At 40.7% G+C, this 21294-nt stretch overlaps 2 protein-coding genes across 6 annotated transcripts in view; both read left to right on the forward strand.

The window, feature by feature from the left end:
* Positions 1–4291: 4291 nt before the first annotated feature.
* Positions 4292–14669, forward strand: lsr (lipolysis stimulated lipoprotein receptor). Of its 2 annotated transcripts, XM_088998456.1 has the most exons (11): positions 4292–4474; positions 5437–5766; positions 5919–6038; positions 6259–6315; positions 8923–9069; positions 9246–9449; positions 11973–12032; positions 12154–12270; positions 12821–13115; positions 13368–13809; positions 14544–14669. In XM_088998456.1, exons 1-11 carry the CDS (start codon positions 4429–4431, stop codon positions 14577–14579), a joined length of 1854 nt encoding a protein of 617 aa, XP_088854582.1. In that variant the 5' UTR covers positions 4292–4428; the 3' UTR covers positions 14580–14669. The 2 variants fall into 2 exon arrangements, with proteins under 2 accessions (XP_088854582.1, XP_088854583.1); XM_088998457.1 differs by lacking the exon at positions 6259–6315.
* A 1377-nt stretch (positions 14670–16046) lies between these two features.
* mag (myelin associated glycoprotein) overlaps positions 16047–21294 on the forward strand; it is a 28644-nt gene continuing 23396 nt past the window's right edge. For 3 of the 4 annotated variants that reach the window (XM_088998454.1, XM_088998452.1, XM_088998453.1), the window contains exon 1: positions 16047–16176. The gene's annotated coding sequence lies outside the window, so the exon portion shown is untranslated. The remainder of the gene's footprint in view (positions 16177–21294) is intronic. The other variant, XM_088998455.1, reaches the window with a different exon arrangement.

Below are 21294 nucleotides of genomic sequence, written 5' to 3' on the forward strand. Positions count from 1 at the left end.
TAATTGATTGCTTTCGACTTGGAGCCACTCTTCATCTTAGCTGGTATGGGCATTCTAAAAAGTGCCCTGATTTTGTTTGTGTGGTGTATGTGTGTAACATTTTCGTGTTTTTTGTGACATTGCAGGTAAGTACTGGACCGCATTACTGTTCACTCTGCTGGTGTTTGTGAGTGGGTGTGTATTCAACACACTCCAGTGGCCTTAAAAATCTGTAATAAATCAATTATTCAAAACTCTGTAGGGATGGTTAAATAATTATGCCACTACAAATGTTTTATTTCACAGTTTTCACTGACTCACAAAGTGCTCCACATGCTGAAAAAATATAATCGTACATTTTAGATGCAACATAAAGTTTTAGCAGTCATATGGAATTGCCATTAGCAGGCCCAAGTCTGTTAGCTTGTGCGCTAATTGAAACATCCAATTACCAAAAAAAAATTGCAATTGACCCACCCAAAATAGTCCAGTGGTTCAAAATTTAACATTAATGGCAGACATTAGTGGCAAAGTATAAAAAAAAACTAAATGAATATTATCAACCCAATTCAACATTTTCGTCATCAAGGTGCCACAGGATGGCGCCAAAACTATTGTATAATGCCAAGCGGTCAATACGGTATGTCGTGGTTCACTGTCGTTAACATTGCCATAAATTGACATTATCAAACGTAAATCTTCCAAGATAACAAGTAGCTACCTACTAGCTTGATAGCTAATAGTTAGCTTGTAATTTTAAAATGGTCTTGAGAGCTTTGAAAGTCACTTAAAATAAAACGTATTATTAGCTTGGCAAAGAAAAGAAAAAATGCTCCATTTGTACTTTTCACATACAGTGCAGTACTTATAAATGTTGGTATACTTAATGTATTAACTTGGCAATAACACAGAGGGCCAAAGGGGGGCATTAGTGTACCCAAGAAAAACATGACAGGAAAAATACAGTCCTTTAATGAGAACCAATCACTCCCCAAAAAATCACCCAAATTAACTACCTGAGTAAAATTACAAAAAAAAAAAAAAAAACTGCAGGGCAAACACTTTGTTTTCACACCTGTGCTAATTTGTAGGTTTAGCAATTATGTTAAAATGCGTTCCGAAGCCATTTTTCTGGTGTCCTATTACAACTGGAATAAAATGTAGGCTCAGGTGTGTACAGACGAGCTTGTATTTGCTCTCCCAAAAAGGTAAACAGTCTTCTTTACACTACTCACAAAATGTTACAGGATATTGGGCTTTGGGGCTGATATTTTCATAAGCAACATATAACGCACTATAAACTTTACAGGTGAACTTAACTTTGACTTTCTCAAAACAAATTTTTCAATATATTCTACATATTCGAAAAATTGAAATTGCAAAAAAAAAAAAAACATTTTTAGAGGTCACATTAAAGGACAACCGACGTCCTCGGACAAGTTGTGTCCATAATTTGTAAAATGGCTTCAAATGACTTCTACTGAGCGTATTTTACAAAGATTCCACCGCATATAGCTATATTTGACGTTTTAAGACTCGTGCTGAATATTCCGGAAGTCTCGTTTTTGAGTTGGTGACGAGTCCGTACGTGACGTCACTCAAGGAACGCCCCTGACCGAAAAAAAGGACACATTGTAGCAGTCCTTCCATCACATCAATGCATTTTGCTGTGCTTGTTTGGTCTGAAAACGTCATTTTGCACCAGAAAGAGCCAGAAGAGGGCGGCCAAGCTCCATGGAAGGAATTTATCAGCCTGTGGAAACGCGCTGATTCATTCCTCACAGGAGGTCACCATTTTCTGCCTCTTTTTGGGTGAGACATTTACCCCCGATGTTGCCTCAAAATGGCACGGAATAAATTCTTTAATCGATTGCAAACATGTATGCTTTCCTCTTCAGAACTATTTGAATCATATTGGATGTGTAACAAGAAAGCATATTCTCTGAATCTGAAGCCATTGTTTTGATTCTCGAGCAAGGCAAGACGTCTTGGCGTGACGTCACGAACTGGGGGCGCGACTTTCTGAAAATGCCCAATTCGCAGCTCAATTTTTTTGCAGATTTTGGACACTTTAAGTCATTTTAATTGGTGTTTTGCATGTGACTAAAAATATCATACTGCAGGATGGAGTTATCTGTAGTTGATGACATCATATAGAAAGGCAGTAACTTCGGCATTCCAAAGACTTTGAGAAGTGACATGCTCAAAAAGATTCATGAAGGACATCTGGGAATTGAAGTACGAGGAAAAGAGCACAACAACTGATGTTCTGGCCTAGAATGTATCGACATCAGAGATCAGGTGTCGAGATGTACAATTTGCCTCAAATATCAAGCAAATCAACCGACAGAACTACTACACCCACACCAAGCACCAGAGAGACCATACTATAAGGTGGGTGCTGATCTGTTTACGTTTCAAGGTAAATATTATCTTTTGGTCACAGACTACTACTCCTTGTATCCAGATGTTTGCAAACTGCAAGCTACAACAGCACAAGCAGTGATAACATGCATGAAGGCCATATTTGCTAGAAACGGCATTGCAAACCAAGTGTTTTCTGATAACGGTCCACAATTCGCCAATGACAAGTTCAGAAAATTTGCGAAAGAGTGGGACTTTAAACACATAACCTCAAGTCCACATTTTCCACAATCCAATGGCTTGGTGGAAAGTTCTGTCATGACTGTGAAACAGCTGATGTACAAGGCAGCAGACAGCGGAACGGATTTCTACCAGAGCTTGCTGGTGTATCGCACAACGCCTCTCGAGTGTGGTATGTCCCCGGCGCAGCTACTCGTTGGGACGCATGCTGAGATCCAGCTTGCCCATCCCGGAAAACCTGCTAAAGGAAGGGGATAAAGTGAGGAAGATCAAAGAACAACAGAAACAAAAACAGAAGTTCTACCATGACAGAGGAACACGGAACCTACCTGAACTACACACCAGTGACCTAGCAAAATTTGGAAAGTCTTTATTCAAGTTTAAAGTTGCTAATTACTGACATACATGTAATTGAATTCAATACATTTGTTAAAAGTAAAGAATTCAATTAAGAAGGGGAGATGTAACAACATGAGCAAATCGTATTTGCTTGTTCGACTAGTGATGCCTGGCTTAGAACAAAGGAGCATGCGCGCTGCTGCAAGTCAGTCTGATGAGAGCCTAAGACAGACTCACATCTCAATTGCCTTCTCCCTCCAACCAAGACAGCAGCCCTAATAAAGTATATCAACTCTATCCAGAAGTTGTATCATTTACTGAACCCGCTTACACAAAGCAACACAGACGACAGCCATTGGGGGCGCAGTTTGGACACTCTTGGTCTACGTGAAACAAATCAAATAAGACGAAAACAGGCCCCAAGGGTCATTAAAGCTGTTAGCCCAGAATGAATGTGTGTTTGGGCATTTTCTGCACTGTCAATTAGAAATAATGTCCCGTTATTGAACAGATGGACTGTAAATGATTGACACATTGTCTGTTACCTCTATTTTCTCTGATCACATATTCTTCAGGGGTTCTAAATGTAATTACAGGTAGAGAAGGATATTTTTTTCCTCCATCTGGTTGAACATTTTTGTCGTTTGGAATGGGCGTTTTCGTAAATGCAACCAAACTAAACTCCCCGCTTTAAATTATCGAGATGGTTTCTGTCTGACTAATTTGCTTCCACTGGGGGTCAGCAAATACCAACGTGATGACTGTCGTCAGTTTCATTGCATTCTGTGATACTCGAAGGAGTATCACAATGGAGGACATTGTTTCATTGATCTTTAACGTGATTTTGGTGTGTGTGTGTGTGTGTGTGGGGGGGGGGGGGGGGGGGGGGGGAGAGTATCCGGAGAAAACCGACACAGGGACACATAGAACATGCAAACTACCAAAAACCACATAGGAAGCCAGAATTTAAAATAAAGGTGAAACTTTAAATCACATATTATCAATAATATTGTTGGCAATTAATGTGAATGGTCTCGAAAAACGTGCTCGAATTTTCATGGAAACAACGAGAGCCCGTTGAAGATTAACGAACACCTTATCGCCAAGTGGAGCGTACCACTTATAGAAATAGGGGAGCTCTTCTTGGGTTCGTGTCCATTTACGTCAGTATTTACTACATATAGACGTATTTAATCAAAATGTTGTATTTTATCATTTTAATTACGTTATTGTTTGCTGAATATTGCTTTATGTTAGTTGTCTCTCTACATAATATATGTGTAAATCTCTGATCCTCCCCTCCGTCTTTTGCAACATGTCTGAACTGACACCTGCGTGGTGCGTTCAGGCTCTTACCTCTTGAGCGAAACTGGAGACGTCACAAAATGGAATTGACGCTCCTAGCAAGTGGGAGTTTTTACGTTTCGAGCACGATGTAAATTAGTTTTTCGGATCAATTTGTGATTAAGAAACTTTCTCGAGTGATCAGCGCTAAACGGCGGCACAATGAAGATATTTTGGGTGTTATTTATCGCCGCAACTCTGGCGACAGGTAAGAAAGAGTTTTCTTCGCTTAAACTGGGTGGGCCCGCTTCCGCCTCAGACGGTGGACATGTTCTTTCGTCTCAGGTTTTTTTGTTTGGCACAAATTGGATAATTAACTTATTTTTAATGGCAGTTTGGGATTTTTTCAACCCACTACAGATAACAAGAGGTTTGAAGGAGCTTTTAGAAAGTGAAATGTCAGCTTAAGTATTGCGTTCAACTAAAAAAAAGTTGAATACAGTTTCGGTGTACAAAATGGCGCACGTCTCTTAATTCAGTTGTAAAACAACTCATGTCATTTGAAGCCCACATTGACTTTTTTACCTTCTTGTTGTGGTATTGGTGTTTTATTTCTTGCAGTTATATCGTATCTTCGGTCAGGTCCCTATCTAATACATCAACTATTTAAACAAAATACAGGGTGTACCACAAAGTCCCTTCACAATAAAATAATGGAACCAAAGTAATTTTGAACATGTTATTCATATTTGTTGTGTAACCAAACCAGTGTATGTACAACGTTTCTGACCTTCCCCTCACTCACCTTCCTAACATTCTATCTCCATTCCAAATTCTCGTTAAATGGTAGCTCTTTGTTGATATCATTTATTACCAGTTAGCATATTTTTTTTAACTCTCTCGGAAACATTTTAGGTGGTCAGAAACAGGAACTTTATAATGATTTAAAGTGCATTAATTGTCTTGGTGTCTCGCTTATTTTTATACACTCTGGGCTTTCCACCCGTTAGTAGAAGCAAGAGGCCAACTTGCTAATGAGTAATATGTTTTTTTAAGCGTAATTACTCTGAGTATGAAAAGATGACAAAACAGGTGACTCATCTCTTGCTCGTGGTGATACTAGAAAGAAATCAACAATGTGACATTAGAAGGTGGACACTTCTGGTTTTATTCAGACCGCCACTGTCTCAAAAACCTACGACATATCCTTTTTATTTCATGTCATTCTAGAGTCAGCCATAGCTGTGTCAGTGACCAGCCCGGTGAAGCGCTATGTGGTCATCCTGTTCCAGCCTGTCACGCTCACCTGCAACTTCCAGACCACCGCCACTCAGCCACCGGTGATCACGTGGCGCTACAAGTCGTACTGCCGCGACCCGGTGCAGGCCGCGCTCAACCCCAGCAGTGCCGACAACATCTTGTCGCAAAATAACCCTAATTATGACCCCAACATTGAGTGCGCCGACAGCCAGCGCACTGTGCGCATCGTGGCCTCAAAGCAGGGAAGCGCCGTAACGTTGGGGAGCAATTATCAAGGACGCAAGATCAGCATCATCAACAGTGAGTACCCGCATAACTTTAGTTCTGACGAAGCTCTTCGGATGAGGAGCGAAACGTCCGACACCAAAGAAGTACAGATGACGGCTGAAGACACCTTTTCATGGACTTCCATGCTGCACTCAACTTTTTTTCCTTGTGTCCTTCCCTGCCAGATGCTGAACTCAACATTGCTCAGACGGCGTGGGGTGACAGTGGCGTCTACGTGTGCTCTGTCGTCTCCTCACAGGACCTCTCGGGCAATGGCGAGGACTACACCGAGCTAATTGTCTTGGGTAAACGTCAAACAACCGCTTCTTACTTCTGGCCTTCTCTTCCCCTTTGCTTTACTCCGACCAAAATACACTTACAGGAGAAAATTAATCAAGCGTCACAGAAACTCACAAAGCGTTCGGATTTACGGATAAAACACGTTGTTGTCGTGTTTTATAGCTAAAACTCCGTATTGGCAGGCGCTCACGATCTAGTAATTGTGGCTTTATCTTTCTTTCGCAGAGAGAAAGTCAGATACTACTGACCTGCTGCCCGGCATTGACTTACTGGTTATGGAAGGTAGTACAAAAACCCTCTTAGTGTTATTGGTTTGAGTGCTACTACATCGTCAGTCAAAAAGTAATGCTGCAATTGATATTAAAATATCTTAAATCGGTGTTTTTAAAAATGAGGAACAATAAAAAAACTGTTGACGCACAAGTAGGAGTTTGTGATAGTAAAGGATCACAAATTTTAATGTGAATTAACAAAAAAAATATTTCGTAATGGAAAGAAAGGAAATGTTATCCACATTTTAAGTAATTCACTGCCAGACGATGTGCAATGTACAAAATACAATACATACTGTACATATTTATATAGCGCTTTAACAACAGCTGAAGCTGTAACAAGGCGCTAACATGGACAACAGCCTAATGCTGCCTTCTCGTGGGAGGGAAAAAATATTGCTAGAGGTCTGACCAGCGCTTTATCGGCACCCCCTGCAAGAAAACCCAAAAACCGGAAGAAATTCAGGGATGGCGCTTCACGTCACAATTTTCAATTATCCACTAAATTCGGGAATGGCAGTGAATGCGTTAAAATGATTGACGTGACCAAATGCGTATTTTTCTTTTACAGAGAACAAGGCCGAAATAGACGTCGGAAAATAAAAATCTTCTCGCCCTCATTACATTTTTTCAAGCTTTCCGCAATCATCTATGTCATCTTTCTTAAATGATACCGTGATACTCTCTCGCAATTCCTTTTCCCACTTTATTTTGTTTACCTTTACACCGCTCTAGTTGTGTCATGCCTCACATGAACAGGCTCAGCCAGTTTGTCGGCAGAAATATTGTTTATCCCAGGTCAGAAAGCCGACTTTTGACTATGAGCCTTGTGATTCTCGGGACATATAAAATGTTGCATGTTTGCCTCTGCTCACCGCAGCAAAGTGTGATGTAGTAGGTCATGTGTTTTTCACAAAATGAAAGGGTGAGGTTGGATTTTGTCAAATGGGAGCTGTCCCTCTAATAACGCTGCTTCATACAGTTTGTCACAATGTGTGTTTTCCACTATCCAAAGCTGATACAGATGGTCGAGAGGTAATGCACAGATAAAAACAAAAACATACACACACTCCCTTGAATCGCGATAGGCACAAATGAACTGAAATCCAAAAGTAAGCAATGTTGTCGTAATGTAAAATTTCAGTAATTCTGAAAAGGTTTCTTTTTGTTCCACGTGTGACTGGCTACATGGAAATCAACCATGTGGCAAGACTGTTGGGGGGGTAAACGCAGGTGGAGATGAAAATGTCTCTCATAAGTTGCTACTCTAAAATGTATCAGACTATATGAAATTTTTGGCATGTTCAGGATGGCCGGTGTCTGTCTTCAAACAATGGGAGGTGGGAGGGGTACACCCTGAACTGGAAGCTACTTGTATCAATTTCTCTACCAATGTCATTTATTTAATTATTAGATAATTTTTAACTAATTACAGTAAAGTCTCGTTATATCGATATCGGATATATCGATAGTCCCGGTTATATCGATACTATTTCTATGCACGCACGGAGAAAATTACATGCAAACAGGGTCGGATATATCGATAGTCCTGGTTATATCGATATTTTTTCAGACTCCCTTGAATATCGATATAACGAGACTTTACTGTAACTCATTTATTGCCAGACGATGTGCAAAAATGTGTCCACTCCAGTGCCGGGGTTTTTGTCAGTCACTCAGATTGTATGACCCAACAGAATATTGAGTTTAGGACTCCATAAACATTCAATACAGCATTAGCAACCTTAGACCAGTGGTTCTTAATCTTGTTGGAGGCACCGAACCCCACCAGTTTCATATACTCATTCACCGAACCCTTCTTCCAATGATTGTGCCTACTCACTGCTGTCTAGACTGAGGGGTGGACCTCTGTAGCGGAGGATCCACCGAACCCCTGAGACCGACTCACCGAACGAACCCCTAGGGTTCGATCGAACCCAGGTTAAGAACCAGTGCCTTAGACTCTCTTCTTTCAACAGAAAAAAAACAATTACAGTGATACCTCAGCCTATGAACTTAATTGATTCCCAGAAAGTGTGTGTAAGGCGAAAAGTTTGTCTTCCAAAAATGTATTTCCCATCAGAAACCATTAAAATAAGAATAATCTGTCCCAAGGTCCCCATAAAACATAATTTTCTACTAAATAAGCCTAAAAACTACACAAAATATGCCTTATTGTATGTATAATAAATGTGCTATTGTATTGTAATTAAAGAAATAAACTGTTCTGTATAATAAAGTTGTTTTTATTTGCCTTTGTGATGGTAGTTGTCAATGGATGACAAACGTCCAGGTTGCCTCTTGATGATATCCGAGTGAAGTTGCCGCGCTTTCTCGGCGATAATACCCTCACTCACACTGTCCCCTGCTAACTGCTTTTCATTAATCTATGACCAGTGCTTTATCGGCACCCAAATGAGAAAAACCAAAACTTCGGGAATGTCGCTCCACGTCATATTTTCAATTCTCGAATAAATTCGGGAATGGCAATGAAGGAGTTAATTAGTTAATTGGGTCATTACTTATGGTTCCAAACAGCAGTTTGAGCTGACATAATTGGTCAAAATGGTTCCTATTTACTGTTTAAAATTTTGTATTTATTTTTTTGTATGTCCAGATTGGCTGCTGGTGGTGGTAGTGGTGTTGGGCTTCCTCCTGCTCCTGTTGCTGATCGGCATCTGCTGGTGTCAGTGTTGTCCGCACACGTGCTGCTGCTACGTCAGTTGCCCCTGCTGCCCCGATCGATGCTGCTGCCCGCGTGCACGTGAGTACTTGAATTTTTGTTTACTCTGATTGAAATAGTCCAGGAAGTATTTATGTAGCTGGGAAAAGTGCAATTCAAATAAGAGCACCGTGGTTGCACAAGTGGGAATATACAATCTATACATTCGTGTAGGGCATTCTTGATGAAATGAGTTTATCATCTCTTTTGTGCCGCAGTGTACGAGGCGGGTAAGGCCGTGAAGAAAGGCATGGTCAACCAGTACGCCACCACCGTGTACGCCCCGAGTATGTACGCCCAGCCGGCCTACAGCGGGCCGCTCCTCCATCAACCCGCCATGCCGCTGCTCCCTCGTCCCAACGGTGTCGGCGTCCCGCCCTCACAGAACGGCTACGGACGCGAATTTGACGGCACCAGCTCCGGTGAGAGGGGGGGAAAAAATAAACCCATGTGTTAGGCGGCGAGGCAGCAAGCCCGGTGGGAAAAGGATAAAAAGTTAATTCCGCCAGACCCAGGAAGGAGATTTCGAGTTTTCTTCACTTGAAATTGCAACAGATGAGGGTTTTCAGCAGACAATTAGTGGAGAGAAAGAAATGTGCACCTTTCTCCCATCCAAAATCAACAAAAAAGCAACATTATTTCACATTTCTTTTGACATCATGACATCATTCACCCCCTCCACCCCAAGTTCAGACATTCTCGACAAATAATCAAATAACATATTTCCTACCATGGCAATTTCAAGTGGCGTCATATTTTGTTGATTCTTTCTTGTCTTTAGTACATTCTTCGGTTTTGTCTTAAAACACTCCATTTCTTTTTAGCGTCTTTTTGATGACTGTGCTGCCATCACTTACGTGAGAACCATTAATGTGAGATAGGAGATCTGGGCAAATCTTGTCAATGGATGCACAGCATCATGACGTCCCTGATGCACTGCTGAAAAGGATGCTTTGATCCTCTCTTTCATCTCGAATTGCTTCATGTCACAAAGAGGGTACAGCAAGTGCTGAAGAATGAATGACTGTCTTTGTGTTGTCATATTATTTATTTAGTTTTTTTTTTACTTCAAGGTGGAGTGGCTGCCTTACCAGCAGCTCCTGTGTTTTGCATTTTGTTTTTATACTTCTATCTTTCCTTTCCTCTTCTTTTCATAACTTTGTTGTTGTGTTACTTCCGGGTTGAGTGAACGCTGGTTCAAATGGCTGCCGCTGCTCACCCGCACACAAAAATAGTTCTTATCCCGACTGTAAAGTGTCCTTGAGAGTTTTGAAAGGCGCTTAGAAATAAAATGTATTATTATTATTATTATTATTATTATTATTATTATTATTATTATTATTTTTAATAATAATAATAATGTCATGAACTTCATTTTTATTTTCATTCTTGGCTTTTTTTTGTCACCTTTGTGTCTTGATCCGCCTTTTTTCATTTTAGGCAACAATGTTCTCGTTAATCCAAGTTTTATTCTTTTACTTTTTCTCATGATTTGTTTTTTCGGTTCCTTCTTCCTCTTCTTTAGATTGCTCGCCTTGTGCTTCTCTGATTCAGGCTAACTCGTGTCTGCCTCTCGAGCATCATCATTTTTGACGATTTCAGGAAAACAATCAGTGGTCATTTCATCTACTTGGAGCAACCTGATCGTCAGTAGGTGCATCCTCATTCTCAGTTCCACTTGTAGCAAAAGTCTCCTCTTCGCTACCAACTTTTCTGTCTTGAGTCTTCGGCGGCGGACACACTGGCCTCTTCTTGTGCTGCGTTTTTAACTGCAGTGGTGCCAGCAACATTTTCACATCATCTTATCTCTTCTTCAGAATGTTGCTCTGTATCAACTACATCCTCATTCTCAGCTGGGCTTTAGGTAAGAGTCTCTTCTTCCCCTTCAGGTTCCCCTTTATTCGAGTCTGTCACTTCGCCTGTAGCTTCAACTTTGGCGGTTTCAGAAACCTCTTCATTTATCTCAACTTCTGCAGCGTTCTCACTCAGTTCCTCCTGTGGCCGGAGTCTCCTTTTGACTATCAACTCCACCTTCCTCAGGTTCCTGTTCACTTTGTTGCACCTTGAGGAACTTTCTCATAAACCTCATCATCATTTTCATATGAACTAATGACAGGAGTTTCATCCTGGTCTTCTCTTGTCCATTCCTCTTCAGCCTCAGATTCATGTTTAGTTGCAGCTCTTGTGGTGACCACCATTCTTGCATCTTCATCTTCTCCACAATCATTTGCAGCTTGACTTACATTAGGAAACTGCAGAGGTTGTGCATTTGGTAGGTAACCCATATGCCGGAGGATGGTTTGTTGGCCTGGATATTCGAGGGTCGGTGTGCATGGATCGGTCGCGCCTGACTGAGGGGAGTCCCTGGAAAATGTGGTGGGCCCTTGTCTTCATTCTGGCAGGGTGCAAGTCCTCAAGAGTGGGTAGGGCGGTGCCAATTATTTTTTCTGCTATCCTAACTGTCCGTTGAAGTCGGACAACTGTCTGACGCCTCATAGAAAAAGAGAACAGCATCTTCTTGGGGAAACTGTCGCTCCTGGCTTCCCTGAGCCTCTTCAGAGTTCTCCTGTTGAGTTTAGTTGGTCCGTGCTGCCCGACATTTCTCATTTCGGCTTCCTGTTAGCTTTCTCCACTTCAGCAAGGTGTAACGATCCCACCACTGCCAGTGACTTCCTCTGTCCTCTTTTAAAGATGGTTCACTTGAGCTTCAGGCATATCAGGTCCAAGTGGCAGTTGGTCATTCCCATGTTGTTGCAATTACCTTCTCTGAAACAATTAGTGGTTGCGTGACACTACCGTTTTCGATGGAGAGAAATACGCACTTTTCTTTCATCCAAAATCCACAAAAAAACACATTTCATATTTCTTTTTTTCATCATGACACGATGATATTGAAAGTAATTTCTGTTTTGTCTTTAATTTGGAATTTTGCTCTTTGCATGTAGTGGGTCAAGGTTCTCAAGTGCCTCTGCTGCATGACCAAGATGGCGGCACTGGCGACCATAGTAAGTCAATAGAAAGACAAAGTGAATAGCTCACATCGAAGATGGCGAAAATTAGTTATATTTTTTTCTTGAACTGCTCTGGGCTATTTTTCATTTCATCAACTACTGTCGTCGCCTCCAGCTCGGAGCGGATATCGCATCCAGGTGGACCCTGAAGGCAACGCCACTCGCGCCATTTACTACATGGAGCGAGAGTTGGCCAACCTGGATCCGTCCCGACCCGCCAACCACAACCGCCGTGAGTCACTCGGCATGCACACAATTAGAAGATGGATGACACGGATGTTTTTATGTTTATTTTGACGTCTTCGGATCGCAATGGGCAATAAATTATGAAGATATAAAACGATTGGTCAAATAGTCAACTCGTGTAATTCAATTATGAAAAAAAGTGATGAAAGCAGGCTTTGTATGGATATTCTTTAGTGCTAATATTGTACAACATCAAGTCTATAATGCAATTCGCTGGCTCCCGCATCACTTCCTATTTTAGGATGGAATGTGAAGATGGAAATCCCAAGTTGATAACAATAACCTTACATATTTTGTTATTTATAGTAATAATAATACATTTTATTTATAAGTGCCTTTCATAACTCTCAAAGACACTTTACAGTCACAGGATAAGAACATTTATTGATGCAATAACATTTTTTTGATACAATTAATCGATGGAGTAATGCTGCATCCTTAATATTAAAATTGCATCTCGTTAAATGTTGACCTTCAAGATGATTTGAACCAAGTGTTTGTCGGTTTAAAGTTAATTTCTTGTGGCTTTTTCTCAGTGGACAACGTAAGCGAGGTGACATCGCTCCATGACACCGCCGACCCGCGATCCCGCGGCGCTCGACCGCAACCTCCGGCGCTGTCCACCGTGTACGACGACGACGAGGGCATGAGCACCATCAGCAGCGTGTCGCAACACGTGCACCGTCACCCGGGTGAGCCCCCGCGTCGAGGCTACATGGGTGACCGGACTCGGGCCCGCTCCATGGAAAACCTGGATGACATCGGACGTCGCTATGGCCGCGACGACTATCCGCCATCCCGACGTCCGGATGAGCGCCGTGGCAGGAGAGGGTGAGTCATAGAAAATTGTAAATGGCTTTGAATTTTTAATGTTTGTGGCGTTTCTGTTGATTTCCCCAAAATGTAAGTATATAAGCCGTATAAAAAAATCACAAATGACTCATTAATCCGCTAAAATTATTCAACAAATGAATCAACAAATGAATCGACGAACGAATCAGACGAATCCCCCGCCTAACGAATCAACCAAACGAATCATATTTTAAATGAGTGATTAACATGTTGAAACTTACCACTCTTCAGTTCTGATGACGAATGGAGCAGCGGCGGCCGCGCTGGCTATGACCGAGACGACCGCAGACGCCGCGACTACTCCCCGGATGACTACCGAAGAGAGGCAGGTGGAGGAGGTTATGGTGCCCTTCCGGGCCGACGAAGCCGCAGTCGCGACGATCTGATGGACATGGAGAGGGATCGCCGACCGGTCGGCGGTCGCGACAGAAGAGACGACTACGACGACAGCTTCCTGAGAGAGGCCATGGAGAGGAAGAGGCTGGGGGAGCAGCAGAGGGCTCGCAGCCGAGACCGATTGGAGAGTGACGGGGAACGTTCTGACCGAGGCAGGGCACCGCCCTCCCGGGGACCTCCGCCGCTACCTCTGAACCCGCCTGCGGGACCCAGCGCTCTACCACCGCCATACAGCGACGACGAGAGCACGACGTCTAAGAAAAACAACCTGCGCAAGGTGAGGACCAACAAAATTTACTCTGTTGCACCCTAAGTTCGGAAGTTTAACTCATTCACTGCCAGACGATGTGCAAAACTGTGTCCACTCCGGTGCCAGGGTTTTTGTCGTTTTGACTCAAATTGCAAGACCCACAGAATATTGAGTTTTACGACTTCATAAACATTCAGTAAAGCGTTAGAAACCTGAGAGTCTCTTCTTTCACCAGAAAAAAAGTTAATTTCGAAGTTATATGGGGCTGGAGTTATCTGACCTTGAGAGCTTTGAAAGGCGCTTAAAAGGAAATGTATTATTGTTATTATTAATATTATTATCAAAATGGGGGCAGCGGTACAAAGTTCAATACATACATATTGATTTATATAGCGCCTGAACAACAGCCAATGCTGTAACAAAGCTCTAACACGGACAAAGGGCTAAAGCTGCCCCCTTGTGGAAGGGAAAAACATTGGCAGAAGTCTGACCAGAGCTTTATCGGCACCCCCTGCAAGAAAAAGTAAATTTGGGAATGGCAGCGAGTGAGTTAATAAAAAAGTTTGCAGTTATTCCCATTGGCATAATAAGAGGATCCCAAGTTACTCAAGGACCCCTGTCCCAAGTCATCCATTTTGTTTTCAAGTAACCACTTTGGGGTGAATTCCAGAGCTCCTCTTTCAGATTTCGCCATTAAAAAAAGTATGTTTTTTTTTTACCAAGTTTGTGTTTTTATCGCATAATTTTTTCCCCCCTTACAGAATGGAGCAGTGAGCCGAGAGAGCCTGGTGGTGTGATGCCTTCACAACGGGAAGTGCCTTTGCCACACAAAACAAACAAACAAACAAAAAAAAAACAAGTAAATCTTGCTTTTGTACAGTTTTTATTACACTCATTAGCTATGTTGAATCTTTTTTTTAACATGCCTTCGAAACCTTGTTGCAAATTGAATATAAATGTACATGAGTGTGTGAGAAATGCACAAAGTGTAATTTGCTGTGCATTATGAAACATTGTGGCTGCCACAAGTGCCTTCAACTGTACAAAAGTGTAGATGTTAGTTTTTACTTGCATGGTTTTAATTAATTGCAATATCATTTTAGAGGGATTTTTACCAGACATTTTTAGAACCCTTTTTATATGTACTGTGGTGCTTTCTATATGAATTTCTCAAATTTTTAAAACATGTAGAGCTGACCATGTAAATGTTCTTCTGCCCTGCTTGCCCATTTTTATGCTTGGTGGTCTTTTCGGCCACTAGAGGGCGCCATCGCTGCAGGCGTTTTTATACTTAGCTTTAGTTATCCGGACATTTGTGTGTAGAATACTCCCAACAAATCAAATAAAATATAAATTGTGTAAACATAATGTCCATTTTATATTATTTGTACTTTAAAAAACGGGTTTGCATAAACATTTTAATATCCCTTATTTTGGAATAATACGGTGTTGTTGTTTTTTGTGTGTAAAATGTGGCTCGTAAGTTCAAAAGATTTATTTCTCCAAAGGGTAAAATCTGACTGTGTTTGAGATAGTCTTTGGATATTTATGTGTTTTATGAATGGTACAGTTTATACAAGGAGGGGGCAAAATGAAGCGAATTGGCTCTGCGGTGGCTCATTTCAATTTTACTGTACAACAGGTAACTTTTACCCGGCAATTGTATATTATACAATTTTAAATACAAAATATGTATATTGTTTAAAATTGGTAAGTGTGTAGCTTGAGTTTATTTTAGTGTTTTGTTTTTCCTGGTGTACAGCTGTATTTTTTAATAATAATAATAATAATAATACATTTCATTAATAAGCGGCTTTGCAGTCACAGGATTATCCTTGTTTGACAGTGGGACTGGGCAACAGCCATAAAACGAAATTTAATTTTCCCATTAAAAAAAATTATTAGGGTTTTAATCAATTCCCCACTTATTTTTATAGAAAAGCCAAATGACATTTAATGTAACAGTTTTTTTTTTTGTCATTCTGTCACAATGTCTGTCATTTGCATCATGTGTAACTCATAATTTTTTTATGCTTGTATACAGTATGATGATTAAAAAATTTTCTTCTAAAAAGTATGATGGATGAATTTGACTTCAACATTCCTCTTCATTCATGAGGGTAAGTCATTTTACTTTTCCCTTTTACTGCTCAGCACCATTACCACACTTGGACAGTTCAAATTTTACCTGAAATGTTTTATATTCTCAAATTTTCTTTAGCAACAGATTTTTGTAGTTTTTCATACAAATGCAGCAAAAACTGTGAGTAGGGCCATTTAAAGGGGCGGACTAGGTGACGTCACATTGAGAGAGAGAGAGAGAGAGTGAGAAGGTGATGAAGAGGAGGACGGCACTGTCTCACACCCATGAATCCATCACTTCTGTCTAATGAGGTAAGAACTCTCATTTATGATTATCTGCAATAATTTGTGAAAAGTTTTTATTTGGGATGAAGGGGAGTATTTTGGTCGCCTGCAATTACTTAGCTTTGATGAAATGTTAAATACATGTGCGTTTAACACTTCTCGAGACATTTCGTACTTTGCAAGATTTAGTTTAAAAATCACTCAACAGGACACAAGCTAAAACTCGAACAATTACACAATTGTACTATTCAAACAAATAGTTTGAAGCAGTTATCGGCAAAAGAGGAGAGAAACAAAGTCTCCTTTCATTAGTGAAACAAAGACGTCACGATCACAGCGTGCATGATGTTGCGCATATCTGCTATGAGCTTAATTGATACAATGCCATACAGTTTTGCTGCAATACGATACAGCGTTACTTATACAGACGCTCCCCTACTTACGAACATTTGAGTTACGAACAATGGTACATACAAACATTTTTGTAGGAACATATGTCGTCTTCTCTCCAGTTGTACATGTACATATCTTTATATATTTTATCAAATGTTTATTTTTCTGTACAAACCAATACAGGTTACTTATACAAGCCTTAAACATATTACCGTATATAAACCTTAAACATACTTGTGGTGCTTTGTATACACCACAATACTTATAGTATAAGCCTTAAACATATTTCATACAAACGATAGCACTGAAGCAACTTACAAACAAATTCACCTTACGAACAACCATTCACGTATCTCGTTCGTAAGTTGTGGAGCGTCTGTAATAGCACTTTCTAGACCCTTTAACATAAAACAACAAAAAAACAACAGATCACTTTAAAAAATGGACAATTAGAGAAGCTTTCTCCTTATTCTCATGTACATCAGCTACAATTGCTCCCCCCGTAGTTTTCAAGTGGCAACAAGTCAAATAGCGCTGACAACTAGCGCGCCAAAATTCTGAGAACAATCCACATAAAGGACCACAAACACTTGGCGTAGGGAAAAAAAGTGCTGTTGTAGAGGAACCCAATGAATCATTAGTATCTGATAAATGTTATCTTATGGGGACATTACATTTTTTTCATGAATATTGTAAATTAAACCATTTTAAAATACAGTAAAGTCTCGTTATATCGATATTCAAGGGAGTCCGAAAAAATATCGATATAACCGGGACTATCGATATATCCGACCCTGTTTGCATGTAATTTTCTCAGTGCGTGCATAGAAATAGTATCGATATAACCGGGACTATCGATATATCCAATATCGATATAACGAGACTTTACTGTATGTATTATTATCCAAACCGATGTAATATTTTTTTTGTCATTTCAAATGTGTGTATACATAACCCACAATATACCCTAATAATCAGAGGATTTTAATGTGTTTTGAGGGGGGGGGGGTCTAGTTTTATGAAACAAAACGTTGCAATTATATGGTTTTCCATGTTAAGCGCTTTGTTACTGCTTCAGCTATTGTTAAAGCACTATATTGGATTGGATTAGTCTTGCAGTGGAGAAATTTACATTTCACAGCAGCAAAGTGATGAAAGTAAGAGGAAAGGAAAGGAAGAAGTAGAAAAACATACACGAGCTGCTGTAAAGGCAGCTACTCTTGCGACGCCATCTTGAAGTCAAATGAACAAGAAAACTACATAACAAAAAAGACAGTACAGACACAGCTATTCAATCTTAAGCACTTTCTGCACACTATGTTGTATGAATCAGTTCTAGATGAAAGAGGAGAGGATCAGAGCGTCATTTTCACCAGTGGATCAGGGTTGTCGTAGTGAAATGTGCACATCTGCTACCAGCCAAATGTTGAAAGCAAACAAAGCTGTAACATCCATTGACGAAAAGTGATTGTCTCACATCTCCTGTCCCACATAAATCCGTTTCAATCCCAAGCCGCGACAGTTCCACATACTCATTGGCGCTCTGCGGGCTCCTCAAGCCATGCACCCATATGGCTATCCGGTGATGACAGTCAAAGGGCATTGACATTCCTCCCAAATCAAAAACAGTGCTGGCATATGTGTGCTGCCAAAAAGGCGCAACCGCTCAACAGTCTCCTTGATCAATGTCGTGGCCCAAAAATGCCGAAAAATAATCTGTATCAGTGACGCACAACAACTCAAAATGACGATGGCTGCCTACTCGGGCGCCATCTTGGACTTTTATATAAATCAATATGTATCGTCTTGTATTGTAATTATCAAAAAAGAAAATGCAGCATTTTTTTGACCAGCCCTGCATTTCTGGTGAACAGATTTTTTCCACACATGAAAGGGCAAACATTTTTTTTTTCCAATGTACCATTCTACTTGTTTTCTGCCAACATTTTTCTCTTGTCAACTGGCGTCCATCCATACATGGCTCCAGTCTGGTCAAGTGTCCAGAGACACAATGGCTCCTTTCTTAGTGTTTCGTTCTGTGCACTCAGCCTCATCGTGCTCCCAACATGGCTCCAAGTGAGTTTGTACACCAAATGTACATTTGAAAATTTAAAATCCAGAGAGAAACTGTGATCCGGAACATCAAACTTTACTGGCAAAAAAATACATCTCACCATTTGAGTGATCACATTTTGTTTCATCACTTTTGAACCCAAAGGCTACGTGCTAAAGTGCTAACGGTGATCAAGAGGTGAAAGACAGAAAGAGAAAAAGGGAATTGTTTGACTTGTGTTCTGTGCTTCCACTTTACGGTTTTGTGTCGTGTCAGGCAGGCTTGAGTCCCAGAAAGGACAAAGCCTGCTATAGTGTGTTTCGTACACTTTTGGATGTCCTGGCGTCCTACTTGTGAGTGGAGGTTGATTGGTTTATTTTTAATTGAATTTTTACACTAATGTTGCCAACAAAAGTATGAAGTCAACAACAAAAGTACCAAAAATAATTAGTAAAAATAATATATTATAACAATCAAAACTAAAATACAATCTGAACTAAAACACCTGCCTTACTATAGCGCTTTAAAGGACAACCGACACCATTTTTTTGTTTACTTACTGACATCAGAAAAACGTTTTATAGAAATATGTTATATATATCTAAAATACCCTGAACACGCAGGCTGATATTTTTAGTCAAATGCAAAACACCAATAAAAATGACTTAGTGTCCAAAAACTACTTCAAAATGAACCCGGAAATGGCCAGTTTCAGAAGGTCCCACCCCCTTGTTCGTGACGTCACGCCAGCTCTAGAATCAAAACAATGGCTTCAGATTCGGAGAAGATGCTTTCTTGTTACTCATCCAGTTATGAATACGATTCAAATAGTTCTGAAGAGGAAAGCATAAATGTTTGCAATCGATTAAAGGAGTCCTTCCGTCTCATTTTGAGGCGTCTGGACTCCAAAGTAGCGCCCAGAAAATGCACAAGAGGGCGCCCAAACTCCATTGGAAATGGGCTGATTTGTCCGCTGGGAATTTGTATCAGCGAATATCAAATACTAGTAGTCTTAGTGCAACACACAACGATTCACCATCGTGTTTTTTATGTGTTTTCCTTCTAATTTCGCCATCAACACAAAGTTTTCAGACCAAACAAAGTACCCAAAATGCATTGTGTGTCGCTTTCTCGGTTAGGGGCGTTCCTGTCGTGGCGTGACGTAAGGAATCGTCACCAACTCAAAAACAAGACTTCCTGAATATTCAGCACCAGTCTTAAAACGTAAAATATAGCTATATGCGGTGGAATCTTTGTAAACTACGCTCAGTAAAAGTCATTTGAAGTGATTTTACAAATTATGGACACAACTTGTCCGGAGGCATCGGTTGTCCTTTAAAACACTCACTCCATTGCTTTTTAGCGTCTTTTTGATGACTGTGCTGTCATCACTTACGTGAGAACCATTAATGCGAGACAGGAGACGTGACACAACCTCTTTTCGTCAATCGCATGGGTCGGTTGTCCTTTAACAAACAACTCACATTCTTTAAAATGTCGTGAAAATGAGCTATGTGCCTTGCCAGAGGTTTCATGTAGTATCGATTTAGCAAACCGTACTCTGTTGTAAGACTTACATATATTTTCAAAATTCAGGTTAGCGGAATTAGATATATTTTTTTCTCCCCGCAAGATACTAACTTGATGTTTTAGTGACTCTTTGTAATAGATCTTTCATGAAAAAAAATATTGACTCTGGTCAGTAAGATTGAATGACTGTCTGTGTACGCCGACACCCTATAGTGGTACGTTTGAATCCATGCAGCCATCAACTATGTTCAAAATAGTTTCTTACACATAAAAAACAGTATACCCCGAAATACATTTTATGGTATTAACTTGTATTTCAAATTCAGATTTTCAATATAATTCACACCCTTTTTTCTGAAAGTGCCTTGATGGAGATATTAACAGGACAGAATGTAACGTAGCATTAGCACATTGTAGGCAAAAACCAAAGGAACAGTGTTCCCTTTGTAACGAATGGCAGAGGCTCGGGGCGAACAATGCTGCCATACTAAAGGCTTGATTGTCATACAGTTAGAGAGGGGCCAGGGGTGGGGGTCTTCATGGTAGGGGGGGGGGGGGTGCGGATGCCGGTGGGGTCGTGGCGGGCCACCCTGCGGCTTGGTACAGAGTGGTGACTGGCTTCTTCGCGTGTTAGTGTGACGGCGAAAGCAATTGGCAGGTTGCCTACACAGGTACCTTCCGTTTATGTGTGCGCGGGGTGTAGCAGCATGAGGGTCATTTGCTGTGTATGCTAGGTGGCAAGTAGGCGCGAATAATGACTTGTTTTGATGTCTGCGTGACGTCAAATGGAATGCTTGTCTGATTTTGTGTATGCTCTGCTCTTTCTTGAAGAGATTATATTTGAATTTTCTTTTGGTGTTTATGGAAGCGATAGAAAAAAATATCACCACAAACTTAGCATTTATTTGACGTACTAACAAAAAAATCAAACACAGTGACACCTCGGTTCACGAACGCTTTAGCTAATGAACTTTACCATTTACGAATGTTAAATTCGTGAGAATATAATCTTGGCATACAAACTATTTTTCGGGAAACACACGGAGCGCCACAATGAGTGATGTGTCGTTCGCGAACGTGCTGGTTCTTGGAGCTCCTAACAAGGAGCTGGAAATGGTAGCCGACTTGTTTTTTTTCCTCTATTCCCCGCCCCCAGTCTTCGGTTAAAG

Source organism: Hippocampus bargibanti, linkage group LG06 (assembly GCF_051943395.1).
Source record: "Hippocampus bargibanti isolate YZ-2025 linkage group LG06, ASM5194339v1, whole genome shotgun sequence".
In the NCBI taxonomy this organism is placed as follows: Eukaryota; Metazoa; Chordata; class Actinopteri; order Syngnathiformes; family Syngnathidae; genus Hippocampus; species Hippocampus bargibanti.

Coding starts and splice junctions, on each gene's coding strand:
- lsr (XM_088998456.1), top strand. CDS start 4,429: ATGAAGATATTTTGGGTGTTATTTATCGCCGCAACTCTGGCGACAG. Junction 6,039..6,258: donor CACCGAGCTAATTGTCTTGG/GTAAACGTCAAA, acceptor TTTCTTTCGCAG/AGAGAAAGTCAGATACTACT. Junction 12,271..12,820: donor ACCCGCCAACCACAACCGCC/GTGAGTCACTCG, acceptor GCTTTTTCTCAG/TGGACAACGTAAGCGAGGTG.